The 17,267-nt window shown below is 43.8% G+C and overlaps 3 protein-coding genes and 1 long non-coding RNA gene across 4 annotated transcripts; 1 reads left to right on the top strand and 3 right to left on the bottom strand.

The window, feature by feature from the left end:
- Nucleotides 1–1,427: 1,427 nt before the first annotated feature.
- On the bottom strand, nt 1,428–3,285 carry tifa (TRAF interacting protein with forkhead associated domain). The gene is made up of 2 exons (XM_030339181.1): nt 3,015–3,285; nt 1,428–2,345 (listed from the first exon to the last, which is right to left on the bottom strand). The coding sequence occupies exon 2, from the start codon at nt 2,322–2,324 to the stop codon at nt 1,710–1,712; it is 615 nt and encodes a 204-aa protein (XP_030195041.1). The 5' UTR covers nt 2,325–2,345; nt 3,015–3,285; the 3' UTR covers nt 1,428–1,709.
- A 501-nt stretch (nt 3,286–3,786) lies between these two features.
- On the top strand, nt 3,787–8,276 carry LOC115530001 (RNA-binding protein 4B). Its single transcript, XM_030339175.1, has 4 exons — nt 3,787–4,050; nt 4,602–5,023; nt 5,187–5,903; nt 6,243–8,276. Exons 2-3 carry the CDS (start codon nt 4,615–4,617, stop codon nt 5,858–5,860), a joined length of 1,083 nt encoding a protein of 360 aa, XP_030195035.1. The 5' UTR covers nt 3,787–4,050; nt 4,602–4,614; the 3' UTR covers nt 5,861–5,903; nt 6,243–8,276.
- Nucleotides 8,277–8,510: 234 nt separating this feature from the next.
- Nucleotides 8,511–10,451, bottom strand: LOC115530006 (uncharacterized). Its single transcript, XM_030339179.1, has 6 exons — nt 10,110–10,451; nt 9,677–10,024; nt 9,523–9,564; nt 9,126–9,257; nt 8,981–9,015; nt 8,511–8,816 (listed from the first exon to the last, which is right to left on the bottom strand). Exons 1-6 carry the CDS (start codon nt 10,150–10,152, stop codon nt 8,688–8,690), a joined length of 729 nt encoding a protein of 242 aa, XP_030195039.1. The 5' UTR covers nt 10,153–10,451; the 3' UTR covers nt 8,511–8,687.
- Nucleotides 10,452–11,905: 1,454 nt separating this feature from the next.
- On the bottom strand, nt 11,906–12,976 carry LOC115530013 (uncharacterized). The gene is made up of 3 exons (XR_003973677.1): nt 12,585–12,976; nt 12,459–12,488; nt 11,906–12,296 (listed from the first exon to the last, which is right to left on the bottom strand). It is a non-coding gene; the product is annotated as an uncharacterized LOC115530013 (long non-coding RNA).
- Between the last annotated feature and the right edge of the window lie 4,291 nt (nt 12,977–17,267).

Genomic DNA, 17,267 nt, shown 5'->3' with positions numbered 1-17,267 from the left:
CTGGATAATAAACACCAAGGCGCTTATGAAAAAGGCCCAACAGAGACTATTTCCTAAGGATCCTCAGGAAGAACAATCTTCCGGAGAAAATGCTGATGTCCTTTTATCGCTGCACCATTGAGACTGTCCTAAGCTACAGCATCTCGCTGTGGTTTGCCAGTTGCACTGCAGCTGAGAGGAAAGCGCTCCAGAGGGTCATAAAAACGGCACAAAAAGTCATTGGATGTCCTCTTCTCTCTCTTGAGGATGTCTACAATAGACACTGCCTCAGGAGAGCTCATAGCACCCTGAGACACTCATCCCACCCAGGCCATAACCGGTTTGAACTGTTGCCCTCTTGGAGGCGCTTCAGGGCAATCAGATCAAAAACAAATAGGCTTAAAAACAGTTTCCACCCCAGAGCTGTTATTTTTCTCAATAATCCAGAATTATAAATTATTGCATTATCATACCAATCTGACCTTTAAAATTGGCTGACATTTTAAAATATATAGATTTGTTCTATATATTTATAGAGTTCTAAAAAAAATAACCCTTTTCTCATTTAGTTTTTGTTTTAAAAAGCACTTATTTTGAGAGCCTCTAATTTCGTTGCACTTTGTGCAATGACAATAAAGAGATTCTGATTCTGATTCTGATTCTTCACATTCCAACTGGTGTGTGAATAAAAAGGAAGCCTTCCCTTCGACGGAATGTGAACAATATAGACTATTTTGAGGCAATAACCTACTGGTATCTGCATCAAGTAAGACATCAATGGCCAAACCAGAGACTATTTGAAGACATACAGCAACCCATTCACAGGTTCCATGCTTGAGCTTCTGTTACGGCTATTACAAGGCTCTAAGTATGGGTGGATCCTAAACTCATGTTTGCCGAAACTCCTGCCGGCACATATAGCATAGAGCAAAAGGACAAAAAGGAGTGTATGGGTTCAAGACTTAGCTTGTTATGTTAAGTTGGGAGTGATTCTCTGTAAAATGCGATTGTTATGGCTACTAACCTCGCTCGAGTGGAGTGACCTGCTTTCTGACGCCTGACCACGCCCCTCGCGCCTGCTTCTATTAAACCCAAATGGGTCAGTGTTTCATGCACTCAGATCACATTTTTGTATCTCCCTAGGCGGAAGTTTTCCTGCTAAAACCTGGGTATTACTTACTCTCATTCCTATGCATTTTTTCTTAATCATTGCTTGATTGAGGATCCCTTGATTGAGCTGAAGCAGACTGGTACAAGCAAGTAAAGCTTCTCTTTAAAACTTGAGTTTCTGATTTGAAATGCTTTGTGTAATTTGAGTACCCTAGCTCGAATAAAGACACTGTCCGTTAACGACTTCTTAAAAAAACCCGTTCCTCAGAATGTGACAGTGAATACTTAACCCTTGTTCGCTTTGTCATTGATCATCGATTCAAAAATAGACCAACAGCTTAATGTTTTTTCAATCATTTAATAGCAAACAATGATTTTTTTCTATAAAGATTGATTAAATAAACAGTACAAGTTAAGTCAATAATAAAATCTCTCAAATCAGTCTCATTGACTAAATATTTAACCATCATTTTGCAATAAATGTTGGATTTGACGTGGCACACAAAGTTATAAAAATAGTTCACAAATACATATAATGAAATGTGCGGCCACAAATGTCCACACAATCATCCATCATCCCAGGGTGATCGGGAAAGAAGAACAGCAGCAGAGCTTCTTGATCAGCTTAGATACAGAAGGGTCTCATCCGATTCCATGGGCCCCTGTCTCTCCATTGGCCCCTGTTCGTGGCTCCTCAGGTCTGCCGGTCTTTCCGACCACCCCGTCTCCATGACGGGAGCGATGCTGGGCCCCGCCTCCGCCTGCCCCGCCCTCGACGGCCGGGCCTCACGTACGTCAAAGAGCACCTCAAAGCTGGCCACGGCCTCGCCCCGCTCCACCCGGATCAGCATCTCGTAGTCGCCGAACTTCACCAGGGCCGTGGACCCGACGTCCAACCTCTCCAGGTAGACCAGGGAGACGCCGTCCACGGACACCCGGCCCCGCTGGCTCAGGCTCTGCACGCTGAACTGGAGGTGGGGGCTCCGCGGGGTCCGGAAGGCCTGGACGGACAGCTGCTTGCGGGAGACACGGGGGTCGGCCAGGGCGAAGATACAGGCCTGCTGGTCGCGGCCGAACCTCAGCGGCTCGTCCGCGGGATGGGCGTGGTGCCCCGCGCCCGGGCCCAGGGGCAGTAGGCGGAACATGCCCTTGGCGCCTTGCTGTGGATGGTAGAGGCTGATGTGGAGGCAGGTTAACTGGTCCTCCTCAGTCTCCAGGGTCTGGGAGACGTCCATGACGGATAAGCTGGCGGTGGACTGAAATGCAACACAGAATAACAGGAACGAGTTAACACTGAGGCCGGAGAGTGAGCCTAACCCCTACCTGCCCAAACTACACTGCAAGTTGCCTCGGGTAAAAGCGTGTGTTCATTTGCGTAATAACTAGCGGCCACTTCTCCATAATGACGGAATTTGACATTATTTGTGCACAATATTGATATAACATCCCTTAGACTCATAGAAGTCAAAGGGATTTAGACTCATGTCTGTAAAGCATTTGTGTAAAAATGGCCAAAAGGATGTCACAATTATTATTGCAACACAAACACAGAAAGGCAACTGAGGTCTGTTTTCTGAAATTGGATATTTTCGACCACATGATTTTTTGTTTTATTTTACAAACAATAAATATTTAGGCTATACCAAATTTCCTGTGCAATCCTGTATCTTATTTTTTTTTAAATGTGGTATCTCTAGTAAGAATGACCCTGGATTCTAACATGTTTACATGCAAAAAAATTTGCTATTCACAGATATCAAAAGTGGAAGAATTTCAGAGAGAGACACACAGACAGATAAGCATATGAACAGGCTCATTAATATCCCACTCATCCCCATAGGCCTACTACTTTAAGTAGCCTTTTGAAACAAGGTGTCTTTCTAAACGGCTCTGTGAGTCATTTTAAATCATCCGCAAGTGCCTACCTTTGCATGAAATTGCTGCGACTTTCTACGACATCCACTGCCAGGCCGAAATGTTCGGAGGGACTTCAGGCACAATTCTAACGGTGGCTTTTCTAACAGAGCGTAGACAGACAGGAACAATCCTCCCCCTTTTCTCCAACTCCCTCCCACGCTCTCATCTTAAGGGGGAGTGCACTTCCCAGAATGATGATGCGTGAGGTTGAAGAACTGAAAGTAACTACTAATAATAGTGGCTTCGGTTTTTCCAAAATGGGCAGAAAAATCGGGAAATAACTTATGAACGGTTCAAATAGTTTATACGTGAGCTGAACATCACTGTATGCTCTTCCTTTGCTTTCTACTCGGATGTGACCCTCGCTGGACGGTTTTATTTACATTACATTTCTTTATTGAAGGGGATGAAGTTCTTCTGGGAAGAGCCGAATAACAACGCCTGCTTCCTCCACCATAAAGCATCAATAAATAACTTGGATTTAAAATCGATAACATCTCACGGCCAGGGGGGCGGAGCTTCGGACCAAACCATATATGGGCATACAAAACCTCTAGAGTAAATTTGGGACCATACCAGTGAAACAGGCAAAATCTGTTTAATCCAACATCATGTGGGCGTTGGAAGAAATGTGGGTATTATAACACGGGTAGGACACACAGGGATCAATCACAGACCAACACACCACAGGAACTTTGATACAATGCAATGAAACACGTGCGTGTGTGTGTGTGTGTGTGTGTGTGTGTGTGTGTGTGTGTGCGTGCGTGCGTGCGTGCGTGCGTGCGTGCGTGTGTGTGTGTTCCTTCCTCGTTCGTCGTCCATAGGGGCTTCTTCGGGTCCTGTTAAACTGATGATCCCCACTCCAGCCCCCGAAATTACGAATCCACGCCAATATTCCGAAAAGGAACGCCCGCCGATAGGGGGCGGTAATACCCCGATAAGTTAATGATTGAACGCCAATAAAAAAGAAGAAGAAGAAGAGGGTTCTGACAGTCAAAGGTTGAACGCCATTCATTGAGGCTACCGGTTCCCGGTTAAAAGGTAACAATTAACGTATTCTATTGTAAATCGATCAATTGTACATGATTTCAACGTTAAATCAATGTTGGAATAAAGAGTGAAAGTATTGATCATTTTATTAAGCAGTGGAGGTCGGTATTAACCGTGGATGGATCGGGGGGCTTTGTTGATAATATGGCCTAGCTAGCTACTTAGCATTAGCCGCAATTTATCCGAAATGGATTCTTTCGTCCAAGGTGATCTCTGCATATCGGTTAATGTAACGCAAATGTATTTAAGAAGCATAACACTATTTCGTATGCGTAAATGTTTAATTGTCTTTGGTTATGACTGATTTATGAGGTCAGGGTAGCCTAGTGCTGTAGGTTGCACGAGGTAAACTAGTGCATGTGTCGCTGAGGGGTTAATCACCATCAAATGCTCTGGTTTTTATGAGATGTTGTCTAGCAGGCTTCTAAAAAAAGGAGAATATGGGAATCACTGCAAATAATCACCAGCTCTCATTACCTTGACTGGTAATGCACCAAAGGCCTGACGCATACAATTGACCCATTTTGACATTGTTGAAACAGATCCAAAAGTAGAATGGTGAAGATATTCGTGGGGAACCTCCCGCGGGAGGCGGACCAGGAGGAGATCGAGGCCCTCTTCAAAGAGCATGGCACCGTCACCGAGTGCTCCATTATCAAGAACTTCGCCTTTGTCCACATGGATGACCGCAAGGCGGCCGTCAAGGCCATCAAGACCCTGCATCTGCACAAGCTCCACGGCTCCCAGATCAACGTGGAGGCGAGCCACGGAAAGAACCAGGGTGCCGTGAAGCTGCACGTGGCCAACGTGGACAAGGGTGATGACGGGGAGCTCCGCACGCTGTTCGAGGAGTACGGCAGTGTGTCGGAGTGTGCCGTCGTCAAGAACTTTGCGTTCGTTCACATGTGCAACTCGGAGGAGGCCATGGATGCCATTAAGGGTCTGGACAACACAGAGTTTCAAGGTAAGGGGGACATGGATGCTACAAAGTAGGGGGCAACATGAATATTGCTTTATCTTTCGGGGTGTAATTTAGTCCTAATCTAGGCTATCAAGTAAAAGCTATCATTGTGCCTGTGCATTCCATACCGATTTATCCTCCTAAACCTCGCCCTGTCCGTCCCCAGGTAAACGTATACACGTGCAGATCTCCAAGAGCCGGCCAAGGCACGAGGAACAGGACGACTACCCGCCCCCACCCCAGGAGGGAGGCTACTGGCCGCCACACGGGTATCCGGGCGACCGACACGAGCCCCCCCCACCGCCGCCCAACTACATGAGGGGCCCACCCCATCACCACCACCACCATCACCAACCCCCCCACCACCACATGCCCCCCGGCTACCCCACGCCCCCTCCCCCGCCCCCTCCCCCCCGGCGTGCGGTGTACGCCGAGCGGCCCTATGAGCGCGAGCGCGAGGCCTACGGCGTGGTCGACTACTACGAGAAGTACCGCGCCCGCCCCTACGGCATGCCGGCCGCCTACGACGACCGCCGCCCCGGCCCCGTGCCCCCTCCTCCCCCCTCGATCGCCGTCCGTGAGCGCATCCTCACGGCGCCGCTCGACCCGTACGATCGCCGCGCCCTGCCCCCGCCACCGTCCTCGTACTACCCCCGAGAGCGCAGCCCCCTCCGCCGGGCGCCGCCCCTCCCCATGCCCCCCGCCGGTAACGGCTACGGCTACGAGCGCTCCCGCCTCTCCCCCTCTAGGCAGCCGCCGCCGTACGGGGTGGTGCACCGCCCCCGGGACCCCTATGCTGAGCGGTTGCCTCCGCCACCGCCGGCACGCTACGCTTATTAGCTCCTCCGCCCCCACGCCCCCTCCTCCCAGCGTGCACGTCAAGGTGAGGACAACATGCGCGCTACGCTAACGATAAATCACACCGAGTCCATTGGTCTCGCAGGGAAGCTGATTAAAATCCTCTTGTTGGAGGGACGTTGTAAGGAAGGACGGGTTTCAATGGGACGAACATCCTCGTCTCAATCGTATGTGGGGAAGTAAGAAACTATACGAGTCATATATTTTTGTATTGTACCTTCTCTGTGGAGGACGATGCGGTACTCGACTCAAAAGTTAAAGCACTAATACTAAATATATATTTTAGAGTAGGTCCCCAGTGCCCGCTGTCTCTAGTTGCAGAGCGTGATGTTGATGTTTTCTATATTTTTGCTCTATCCCACAGGATCGTTCCGCTCGCCAGATGCTCTCGGCGCTCTTCGTTTCCCCGGCGACGGTGGAGCGCGTTTCGTTCCCCGCTCTCAGGAGGAACCGTCGTCCTCGTCTCCTTTATGGATTATATTTCATTTGTAATTTTAATTATAACATTCTGGAGCAGATCTCATATTTTTAATCTCGATTCTATCTTTGTCACTGTGCTGTAGTCGTTTTAACAGTCTATGGCTATAGGTCGTTTTTTATTTTGTAATTTTGTAAAAATTACGTTAATTAGTGTTCTACTATTGTGTGTGTGCCATGGGAAGCTTTTTTAAAAGCGTCACTTGTTTTGGAGGTTCTATTTGGTATCGAACGTACGCACTGGGTCCATCTGCTGGGCCATCCCGTTCCAACGGCGTATAACAGCTTGGTAAACTTCTGCTGTGACTTAAATATCACATCGTCTGTAAAGAAAGAATACCGAAATGCGATTTTTAAAGAAAAATGTCGCCTCCTTTGTTGGAAATGGTTTTCAATAAAGGCCTCATACCGTGATCCCGATGTTCTTGATACTTCAGTCGCACGTTTCTTTATAATATATTCGTCGACTAACGTCGCTCCCTGCATAAAATGTCTGATCGCCATTAAACCCTGTATACCGACCAACTGTCCCATTAAAGGGTCCCGCTCCCACCACCAGGTATGACGTTGGTCAGCCACTTCAGGGCGAAATGTACCCTAGTGAGTGACGTCACACGTGGGCGTGTCCACGGTCAGATTGTTTGGTGGGTAGGTCAGCATAACCAGTTAGTATGGCCCACTGGGTGTTGCTGATCCATCCCTCATACGTCTGGGTGGTTGGTCTCATGTGTGACGTCACACTGGGGTTGATTTAAAGGGGGGGGGAGGGCTTTTAAACGTCATACTTGCTGGTAGAATGGGACCCCTTTTTTGCCGGCAGTGAGAAGCCTCGATCACAACCGGCTAACCGCCAACCTCGTTTCCACGTAGCCTATTCGTCATCCTCCCCATCACTCTCAAGTGGGCTTGGAACCGATCCTAGTCCGGCTGTACTCCAGCTCTTAGGTCCTCCTAGTGTTTTAATTTATACCGCGTTCATGTGGGGCACGGTGGTGGAGCTCTTTCTTTTAACCCCAGGTGAGTACATGCAAGAACCCCAGGATACAGGTAATGAGAGTGCTGAAGGTTTTCACAGTGACTTGTTTTAAAGGAGAACCAGACACCAACACTGCACATGTTATGCGTTCCAGATGACTCCGTCTAGAAGGTAATGGCTTGCTGTTGCATGCATTGTCGCTCATTGGCTGCGTTGGTTACCTGCTGAGTAAGCATTGATGCGACACAGCTCTCTTTAGGACTTTTAGGAAACTACACTTTAGGAAACGGAACGGGGGAACCTAAGAAGGGAAAAATAACTAATTTTCCAGGTGGTGACCAGGTGTTTGGTTCTCTTTTTAAATGCGTTTGATAAATAGTGGATGTAGAACCTGCAGCCTATAGCCTTTCACTGGCACAATCACTAACCGTTTCCTGCTCATTTTTTAACGCACTATTTTGAATTGGATTTAAATTGACAATTTATTTTGAACATTTTGTTCAAAAGAGTTTATTAACCCAGTGAAATGCTCCCAGTGGCATTCTTCATGAAACTACATATTGAGCTCAGGCTAGTCTCAAGTTAAAGCTTTATTTTCAATCCTCTCAATGTCACCCCTGAAAATGATCACTAAGATGGATAGAAATTGTATGGATTGACTTGCCAATCCTAGATATTGGTGTCAGGTATTTACATTGATCATATTCGCTGATGCATATTCCATATTTTAGCCTGGTCTCACACCAATGCAGATGGTAAGCTGGTGAAAAGATGGGCAATATGAAAACGGCGTGTCTAAATTTGTCTAACCTCTGAACCATTAGCAGGACAGTACTTACAAGAAGGCCTACTCATTTTGTAGATCTTCAAGAACCTGCAATGTTTCTTCTCAATTGCGTCAACATTTTGTAAAATGAACTGCCAATAAAACAAGTTTTTCTTTTATTGCTATGTTTCTCAAACTTTTTATGACTTATATTTGCTGATAAGCCCACCTTTTTAATTTCATTCAATTTTTTGACATGAGTTGAAACCTAATGAGGCGCTGGGTTTGTAGTGGCCCATAAAAATTAAAGTAATGATGGAAATGGACATAAATAAATACTGTTTTATGTACCTATAATTTAGGGTTGTTATGTTTTGATATAGAATTCATTGGTTTATAAAAAAAAACAATCATTCATGGAGAGCTTTAACCGACCAATTTGTTTGATTTTATTAAATATTAATTTCGAACAAAACAAAAATTTCCAGATATATTTGCAAGCTCATTTGTTTCTTAATGACTTCATAGTAATGCAATGTAATTCCATGTCTTGCAAAAAAAGTCAACGTATGGTTAAGATTGATAGATTCCTAAAGTCTTCTAGTTGCTGCGTACACAACAGCCGTGTCTAGGTCCTTAGGTCTGGGCCCCCCTCTTCTGTTCTTCTGACGGAAACTCAACATAGAGTAGCATACTTCAGCCAGCTCTGGCTTCTGAACCTGGGCAAATATACATGTTCATATTGATATAAAATAATATATAAAAAATACGTAATCAAATTTGACAATGCATTTTTAAAAATAAGACTCGTACTACATTAGGTTTACCTTCCCTGATGTTAATGTGTATTTTAAAATGTAAAGTGTATCAAGAAATGTGTTACCTGGCTTTCCTGTAGTTGAGGTTTATTTGTAGTATCTAAAAAATATTAATAAAAAATATTAATGCAGAAGATATTTTTCTTACATGGATCCTCAATTTAAACAAGGGCACACCATGGTTAAATCTGTAAGATAGACTTGGCTGACCTTTTCGAAGTTTACGTTGATGTGCTATTCTAAAAACGAGTCCGCCAATGACCAGAACCAGGATGATGACCGCCGAACCAAAGAGTCCTCCGACCATGATCCAATTCCCCTCACACTTCACTGGCCGGGGTTCTGGGAGGGTCAAGATATGATCATCTCTTATCCACATTTGAACCAATATTATACTTATGAACCAACTCTAACTGAATCTCAGTACAATTCATTTAATTTAAATTTAAAATGGAAATTAATGAGATTTAATTGTTTAGGCCTATATGTATATATTTCTTTACAGTCATTTCTTTTTCTGCAGGTTTATATATTTAATTATAAGCAGTTAATTCAACTTGTTTATACAACTATACAATATAACAAATAGTTTAAAAATGATTTTTACTTTCAGAATTTGGGTCGTCCTCTTCGTGAAATGTACCATTTTCTTTAAACAAAGAAAAAGTAAATTTACCGGGGGAAAAAAAGGAAGATTAAATGTATATCAAAGTTTGTGTTTATCGACAGAATGTTATAATCATAGAAAAATTAAATCTTACCATGAACCAACAACCATGTTGAGTTGACAACAACTACATCCATCCCAAGGTAAAAAAGGCAATAATACCAGCCAGAGTCTGAAGAACTCACTTTCATTATTGCAAGATTGATGAAAGAGGCACCGTATTCCGCTACAAATCGACTTTGTTGGATACCATCACTGTGTCTCCCTGTCAAAGGAGAAGTTCCATACCCAGTGGAGATGACAAAGGGCTTGGATGTGCGACCTGCCCTCATCCATGTAGACAGTGTGGGAACGTCGGACACATTTCTACAGGAAAAGGTGACAGTGTCCCCCGCCTCTACCTCCACGGTCTGAGACACGGAGAGGGAGTCGAGGAGCCTAACTAACACACACACACAAGTTAGAGATGTTACATTTGCAGTGAGGGTAGAGGTCAAATCTAAGACAAAAAGAGAAGTTCTACTTACCAAAAGTGCTGAGAAGTAGATATCGTATCACTGTTTTAGTCATCACTGCGAGTTGTGCCTCGAAGCACTTCTTTTAGACCTTGCATGTAGAGGCGTGGCGACTTTTTCAGTTTTTTTGCTTGACACTCAAAGGCTTGTGGAAATTATGATGAGCTGCGACAACAATAATACGCTCGATGACTGACTGCAAAATGAGAGCTGACTGCAAAACAGTTTGCTACCTTCGTCGTTAACCAAAGCCACAGAGTGGAGAGACTCTCGGTGTACAATTATTGAGGTGGAGCTGAAGTCCCTGGTACCGTGTTCCTCAGCCATAGAAACATCTTGTGGTTTCAACCCATTAGAGGAAATAGACATTTGAATCTCTGTGACATTCACTTGCGGGCCCGAGGTGAGAGGCATCAAGCCACAACACGCAGGGGGCGGTAGTCTTGGATAGTGTGATTCACTAACCATGCTGAAGGCTGTGGGTTAGAAGCCCTACTGTTAATCAACAGACCTGTAGCCCTCCTTGATCCGGAGGCCTCACCCATGCACCTCCTCATTGACCACATGTCTGAATCCACTGCTTTGGAAATAAGCTCAAACTCTAAAGAGGTCATTTGTAATATTCCCAGGCCCTACTTCAAAATGGTCTGGCATGATGTTAACCGACACAGCCAATCATTTACCTGATTGCTTTATTATTGAACAACTTTTCCCTGTGTTTCGTCCTCCCATCAGGCTCCAGTCCACTAATATGTCTTATCCTTCAAAACCTATGATACATGTCTTTATGGGGCTAGACCGAGGAAGAGTCAGCAGGCGCAGAGACATCCTCCAGTAAATGGTGGTTCAGGCATATGAATGCCCACTCATTTTTCTTTTTCAATGTGAATTTGTTGCCCAGTACACGTTAGTAGTTATAGTATTAGATATGTTTTCATGGCATCCATAGTTTCCTTGGGAAGATACTTGTTTCCTGAATAAAATACAAAGTTGACGACCACTGTCGACCCTCTTATTACACTTTGCTAAAATAAGTTTATCAACCCAGTGAAATGCTCACAATGGCATTCCTCATTTGACTCCATATGGAGCTCAGGCTAGTCTAAATTTAAAGCTTAAGTTTCAATCCTCTCAATGTGACCCCATAAAATGAACACTGACCTCTATGACATAAAGAAATGGTATCGATTGACTAGCCAGTCCTAGATATTGGTGTCAGGTTTTTATTTTGATCATATAAACTGATGCAGATATACCATATTTTAGCCTGGTCTCACACCGATGCAGATGTAAGGTAAGCTGGTCAAAAGATGGGCAATATGAAAACAGCATGAATTTGTCTCCCCTCTGAAACATTAGCAGGACAGTATTAACAAGAAGGCCTACTCATTTTTGTAGATCTTTCAAGAATCTGGAATGTTTCTTCTCAATTGGGTCAACATTTTGTAAAATGAACTGCCAATAAAACATGTTTTTCTTTTATTGCCTATGTTTCTCAAACTTTTTATGGCTTATATTTGCTGTGTGAGTGAGTGTCTGTGTAACTCAGTGTGTGTGTGTGTGTGTGTGTGTGTGTGTGTGTGTGTGTGTGTGTGTGTGTGTGTGTGTGTGTGTGTGTGTGTGTGTGTGTGTGTGTGTGTGTGTGTGTGCCCGCCTTTTAATTTCATTCCATTTTTTGACGTGAGGAAATTAAACCTAAATGAGGCCCTGGGGTTGTTGTAGTGTCCCATAAAAATTAAAGCATTGATGGAAATGGAAATAAATAAAGAAATACTTATGTTTTGTTATAGAATTCATTGGTTTATAAAAAGCAAAGGTAAACCATATTATTCATGGAGAGCTTTAATTGGCAAATGTTTTTATTTTTCTTAAAGAAAAAATCTATACATTTCACACAAAACGTGTGCCCGTGTACTAGAAAAAAATAGAAGCAACATGCATATTGTAGTCAACAAAATGTAAATATTTCCAGATATATTTGCAAGCTTATTTCTTTCTTAATGACTTCATAGTAATGCAATGTAATTCCATGTCTTTTAAAAAATTATTCAACGTATGGTTAAGATTGATAGATTCCTAAAGTCTTCTGGTTGCTGCGTACACAACAGCCGTGTCTAGGTCCTTAGGTCTAGGCCCCCCTCTTCTGTTCTTCTGACGGAAACTCAACATAGAGTAGCATACTTCAGCTAGCTCCTGACCCTGGGCAAATATATGTTCATATTGATATAAAATAATATATAAAAAATACGTAATCAAATTTGACAATACATTTTTAAAAATAAGACTCATGCTACATTAGGTTTACCTTCCCTGATGTTAATGTGTATTTTAAAATGTAAAGTGTATCAAGAAATGTGTTACCTGGCTTTCCTGTAGTTGAGGTTGTAGTATCTAAAAATATTAATACAGAAAATATTATTCTTACATGGATCCTCAATTTAAACAAGGGCACACCATGATTAAATCTGTAAGATAGACTTGGCTGACCTTTTTGAAGTTTACGTTGATGTGCTATTCTAAAAACGAGTCCGACAATGACCAGAACCAGGATGATGACCGCAGAACCAAAGAGTCCTCCGACCATGATCCAATTCCCCTCACAGAGGCGCGGCGACTTTTTCAGTTTTTTTCCTTGACACTCAAAGGCTTGTGGAAGATATGATGAACTGCGACAACAATAATACACTCACGATGGTTGCTGACTGAAAAAACAATGTGTTACTGTTGTCTTATCCAAAGCCACAGAAAAGAGAGAGTCTCGGTGTACAAATATTGAGGTGGAGCTGAAGTCCCTGGTACTGTGTTCCTCAGCAATAGAACAATCAGGTTGTTTCAACCCATGTGAGGAAATGTAACCAATTTTAATCTCTGACATTCACATGCGGGCCCGAGGTGTGAGCCATCAAGCCATAACACGCAGGGGGCGGTAGTCTATCGGTTAGAGTGATTCACTTCCCAGGCTGAAGGCTGTTGGTTAGAACCCCTTAGGTTAATCACCAGACCTGTAGGAGAGTTCATTTGTAATTTTCCCAGGCCCTATTTCAAAATGGTCTTGCATGATGTTAACTGACACATCCAATAATTTAACTGATTGCTTTGTTAAAGAACAACTTGGCACTGTGGTGCGTCCTCCCATCAGGCTCCAGTCCACTAGCTAATCTGTCTTATCCTTTGATACATCTCTTCATGGGGCTAGACCGAGGTAGAGTCAGCAGGTGCAGAGACATCCTCCAGTAAATGGTGGTTGACGCATATGCCTGCCCACTCATTTTAATTTTTCAATGTGAATTTGTTGCCCAGTACACGTTAGTAGTTATAGTATTAGAAATGTTTTCATAGCATCCGTAGTGTCCAAGCGAAGATACTTGTTTCCTGAATAAAAGTCGACCACAGTCGACCATCGTATTTGGATGGCTAGGCAGAGGTGCCCTGAATACCTATAGTAGAAGATATCTTCTGCATAGTAGAAGATAACTTCTTCTACATTATGGATTTCTTATCAAGATAACTGTATTTATTTTTTATTCATTGTATTTCAGGACCATGCACATTAATAAACATGTACAACTGTACACATAAATGTGCCAGATTGTAGCCCGGGGACTAATTTCCCTCTTTAGTCCATGAGGCAGGTTGATGCTACAGTACAAATGACAAACGATATGCAATAGTAAAATTTGCTCTATAAAACAGGGAGAAACATAAAGAAAGAAAAAGAAAAACAGTTTTGAAGTACTATGTGTCACAGAAGGTGTGATCAGTGCGCGAAGAAGAGGTTTCATATCCTCCACAGCCCACTTCCTGTACAGATGGTGCAACATGATCTCGAGCCAAAATGACTGAACTGGTTTTTTGTCAATATTGATGTGATCGTGGGCTCGTCCAAGGAACCAGCAATAAGATAAAATAAGACAAGATATAACTTTATTAATCCCCCGTAGGAGAATTTTTTTGTTGCAGCAGCAGTGGAAGGGCACAGGACAAAATAACAATGTAATGAATACAATAAATAAATATAAAGTGCTAATGCATAAGTAGACGCTTATAGTTAATAGGGACAAAAACAAGACAAACAGAACCAACATCAAGATGGGTGATGCATATACACATATATACGCATACCTAAACACACACACATGCATATGCAAACACATAGACATACACAAACACAATCATCATCAGGCACTGTTGAACAGCCTAATGGCTGCCGGCACAAAGGAGCACCTGAAGCGCTCCGTCTTGCACCTGGGGAACATCAACCTGTGGCTGAAGGTGCTCCCCATCTGCCACAGCTCAGCATGGAGGGGATGGGAGGGGTTGCCCATGATGGACTTGAATTTGTCCCTCATCCTCCTCTCCACCACCACCTCCAGACTGTCCAGCTCAAGTCCCACAACAGAGCTGGCTTTCCTAACCAGCTTGTTGAGTCTGTTTGACTCCCCAGCCTTGATGCCTCCTCCCCAGCACGCCCCAGCAAAGAACAGCGTGCTGGCTACCACAGGCAGATAAAATGTCCTTAGCAGCCTGCCACACACGTCAAACGACCTGAGCCTCCTGAGGAAGAAGAGTCTGCTCTGACTCTTCCGGTAGACGGCCTCTTTGTTGTCAGACCAGTCCAGTTTATTGTTGATGTGTACTCCAAGGAACTTATACAAATCCACCGTCTCAATTTCAACCCCCTGGATGGTAATAGGGGTTGGGGGCATCCTCTTCCGGCGGAAGTCCAGCACCAGCTCCTTGGTCTTGCCGATGTTGAGTTGGAGGTGGTTCTCCTCAGACCATCTGACGAAGTCCTCCACCACACCTCTGTACTCGTCCTCCCTGTCCTCACTGATGCAGCCCACGATGGAGGAGTCATCGGAGAATTTCTGGAGATGGCAGGTTCCAGAGTTGAAGCTGAAGTCAGAGGTGTAGATGGTAAAGAGGAAGGGTGAAAGTACTGTTCCTTGGGGTGCGCCAGTGTTGCTCATCAACACATCTGACAGGCTGCTCTGCAGCCGCACGTACTGTGGCCTGCTGGAAAGGTAGTCACCAATCCAGGCCACCATGTCAGGGTGTACCTGCATTGCTGAGAGCTTCTTCTCAAGCAGGGGAGGCTGGATGGTATTAAACGCACTGGAGAAGTCGAAGAACATGACTCTCACTGAGCTCCCCGGCTTCTCCAGGTGTGAGTAAGCCCTGTGCAGCAGGTAAATGATGGCGTCATCCACGCTGAGTTGGGCCTGGTACGCGAACTGCAGTGGGTCCATGGAGTCACACACCTGGGGCCTGAGGTGCTGTAGAACCAGTCTTTCCAAGGTCTTCATGATGTGCGAGATCAGCACCACTGGCCTGTAGTCATTGGGAGAGCTAGGACGAGCTATGCACCAGGTTTCGGTCCGGCGTATCAAAATGCATGACATTCAGTTAAGGCTTAGTCTTGAGTTTGTTTGTTAATGCAACAGTTTCTATCGTTGCTATGGTGATTGTTATGTCTGCTTCTCTGAGTCCACGAAGCTTACCTGTTGTTCGAAAGTGACCTGTTATTTCTTTTTTAATGTAACCGTGATGTTCTTTTAATAAAATATATAGTATTTTTTCTTTGTGACAGACTAGGCCAACTGGTTTTTGTGGGGCAACCCCAAAGATTATGACAATTTTATGTGTGTATTTGTACATTTGGGCGGGGTTGGGGTTATATTGACAAACGACCTATAGGCCTGCTGTCGTTTAGGTAGGATAAAAAGTGAAGTCTCTGCAGGATGAAATAGGAAGCAAAGAGGAAGCTACAGTTGCACTGTGCAATATGTCATCAAGTGTGTTTGAGGGTTGGAGGTGAGGAATCATAAGGCACATACAGAAGGAAAATGCTGGATACAAATTATACAAGATTTTCTCCTCAACATTCCCATCAATAGAAAATATGACACTCTCCAGAAGACAAGTATCAAGATGTGTTTAGCTCCTCACTTTATCTGGGTGTGCCTGGTATTATGATATTAACTTTTATTGAGTACATTTGCATTGCATACCCGCACAAGTCCGCCTGTAAATGACATATTCCTGAACATTAAATGTAACATCTTTCCATAATAGAGTGACTTCTTAGTTCAGATCCCATGGTCCTTATCTACCTGCATCTACCTGCCCTCTGTCGATTTCATGAATCGGTTTAGATGAAAGTTGTTCTAATTACTTGTCATGTATCTTGGGGGATGGGATGGCAATCACTCATTGGTATCTTTCTTAACGGGAACACATTGTAGTAAATAAAATGATAATAATGTGGTTCTCAGTTCTGTTGTCTAATAATAACAATATCTCAAATGTCTCAAAATGAGATGTGATGATTTGAATGTAATATCCTTTGTGTTAAGATTTGAGATCACACTTCAATATGTTCAACATCAAGAGGATTATTCAACATGGGATATTTGATACAATTTGCAGGTATCTTAGCACTCATCCATATCAACTTGACATAGCTGACGACCAGTGCTTAATTTGTCAAGTGGGAGCTCCCGGCGCGCTGAGGACGAGTAGAAAAAAAGCGGCGGGGGGGGGGTGTTTCAACATCGCAAGAAATTAGCCTACTAAAGCCTCGTGAATGGGGATGTACGCAGAAAAAATAGTAAACATATGTTAGGTTGGAGAGACACACAGCCACACGTTATAAAGTTTACCGTTGTTTACTAACAGTTGAGGAATATGTCATGCACTCGCAGGTGCGTCATTGAGTCATTGTATTCTCAACACAACAAAATACACCAAGTCCTTGAAAATGGATCTCCGTCGCATCAAAAGATGAAAACAAATAGATAGGCTACCTCATAGATTATAGTAGGCCTAGTTAGAACAACAATCTGGCATGACAACTTGGCCACGTTAACAAATAGATACATATTATTAACCAGAACAATACCAGAATACCACAAAAACCATAATAATAATAAAGTTCACTACTTTCGCTAACTCCTCGCAGATTTATCACACATCACTCAACCGACTCGCGTCACTCCAAGTCCAACCTCTCTTGCTGCACATCTGAACAAAACACACACATGCACACTTAGCCCCTCACACACACACACACACACACACACACACACACACACACACACACACACACACACACACACACACACACACACACACACACACACACACACACACACACACACACACACACAC

This window comes from Gadus morhua, chromosome 17 (genome assembly GCF_902167405.1).
Source record: "Gadus morhua chromosome 17, gadMor3.0, whole genome shotgun sequence".
In the NCBI taxonomy this organism is placed as follows: Eukaryota; Metazoa; Chordata; class Actinopteri; order Gadiformes; family Gadidae; genus Gadus; species Gadus morhua.
Note: the sequence above shows the minus strand (reverse complement) of the source record. Positions and strands in the feature narration are given on the sequence as shown.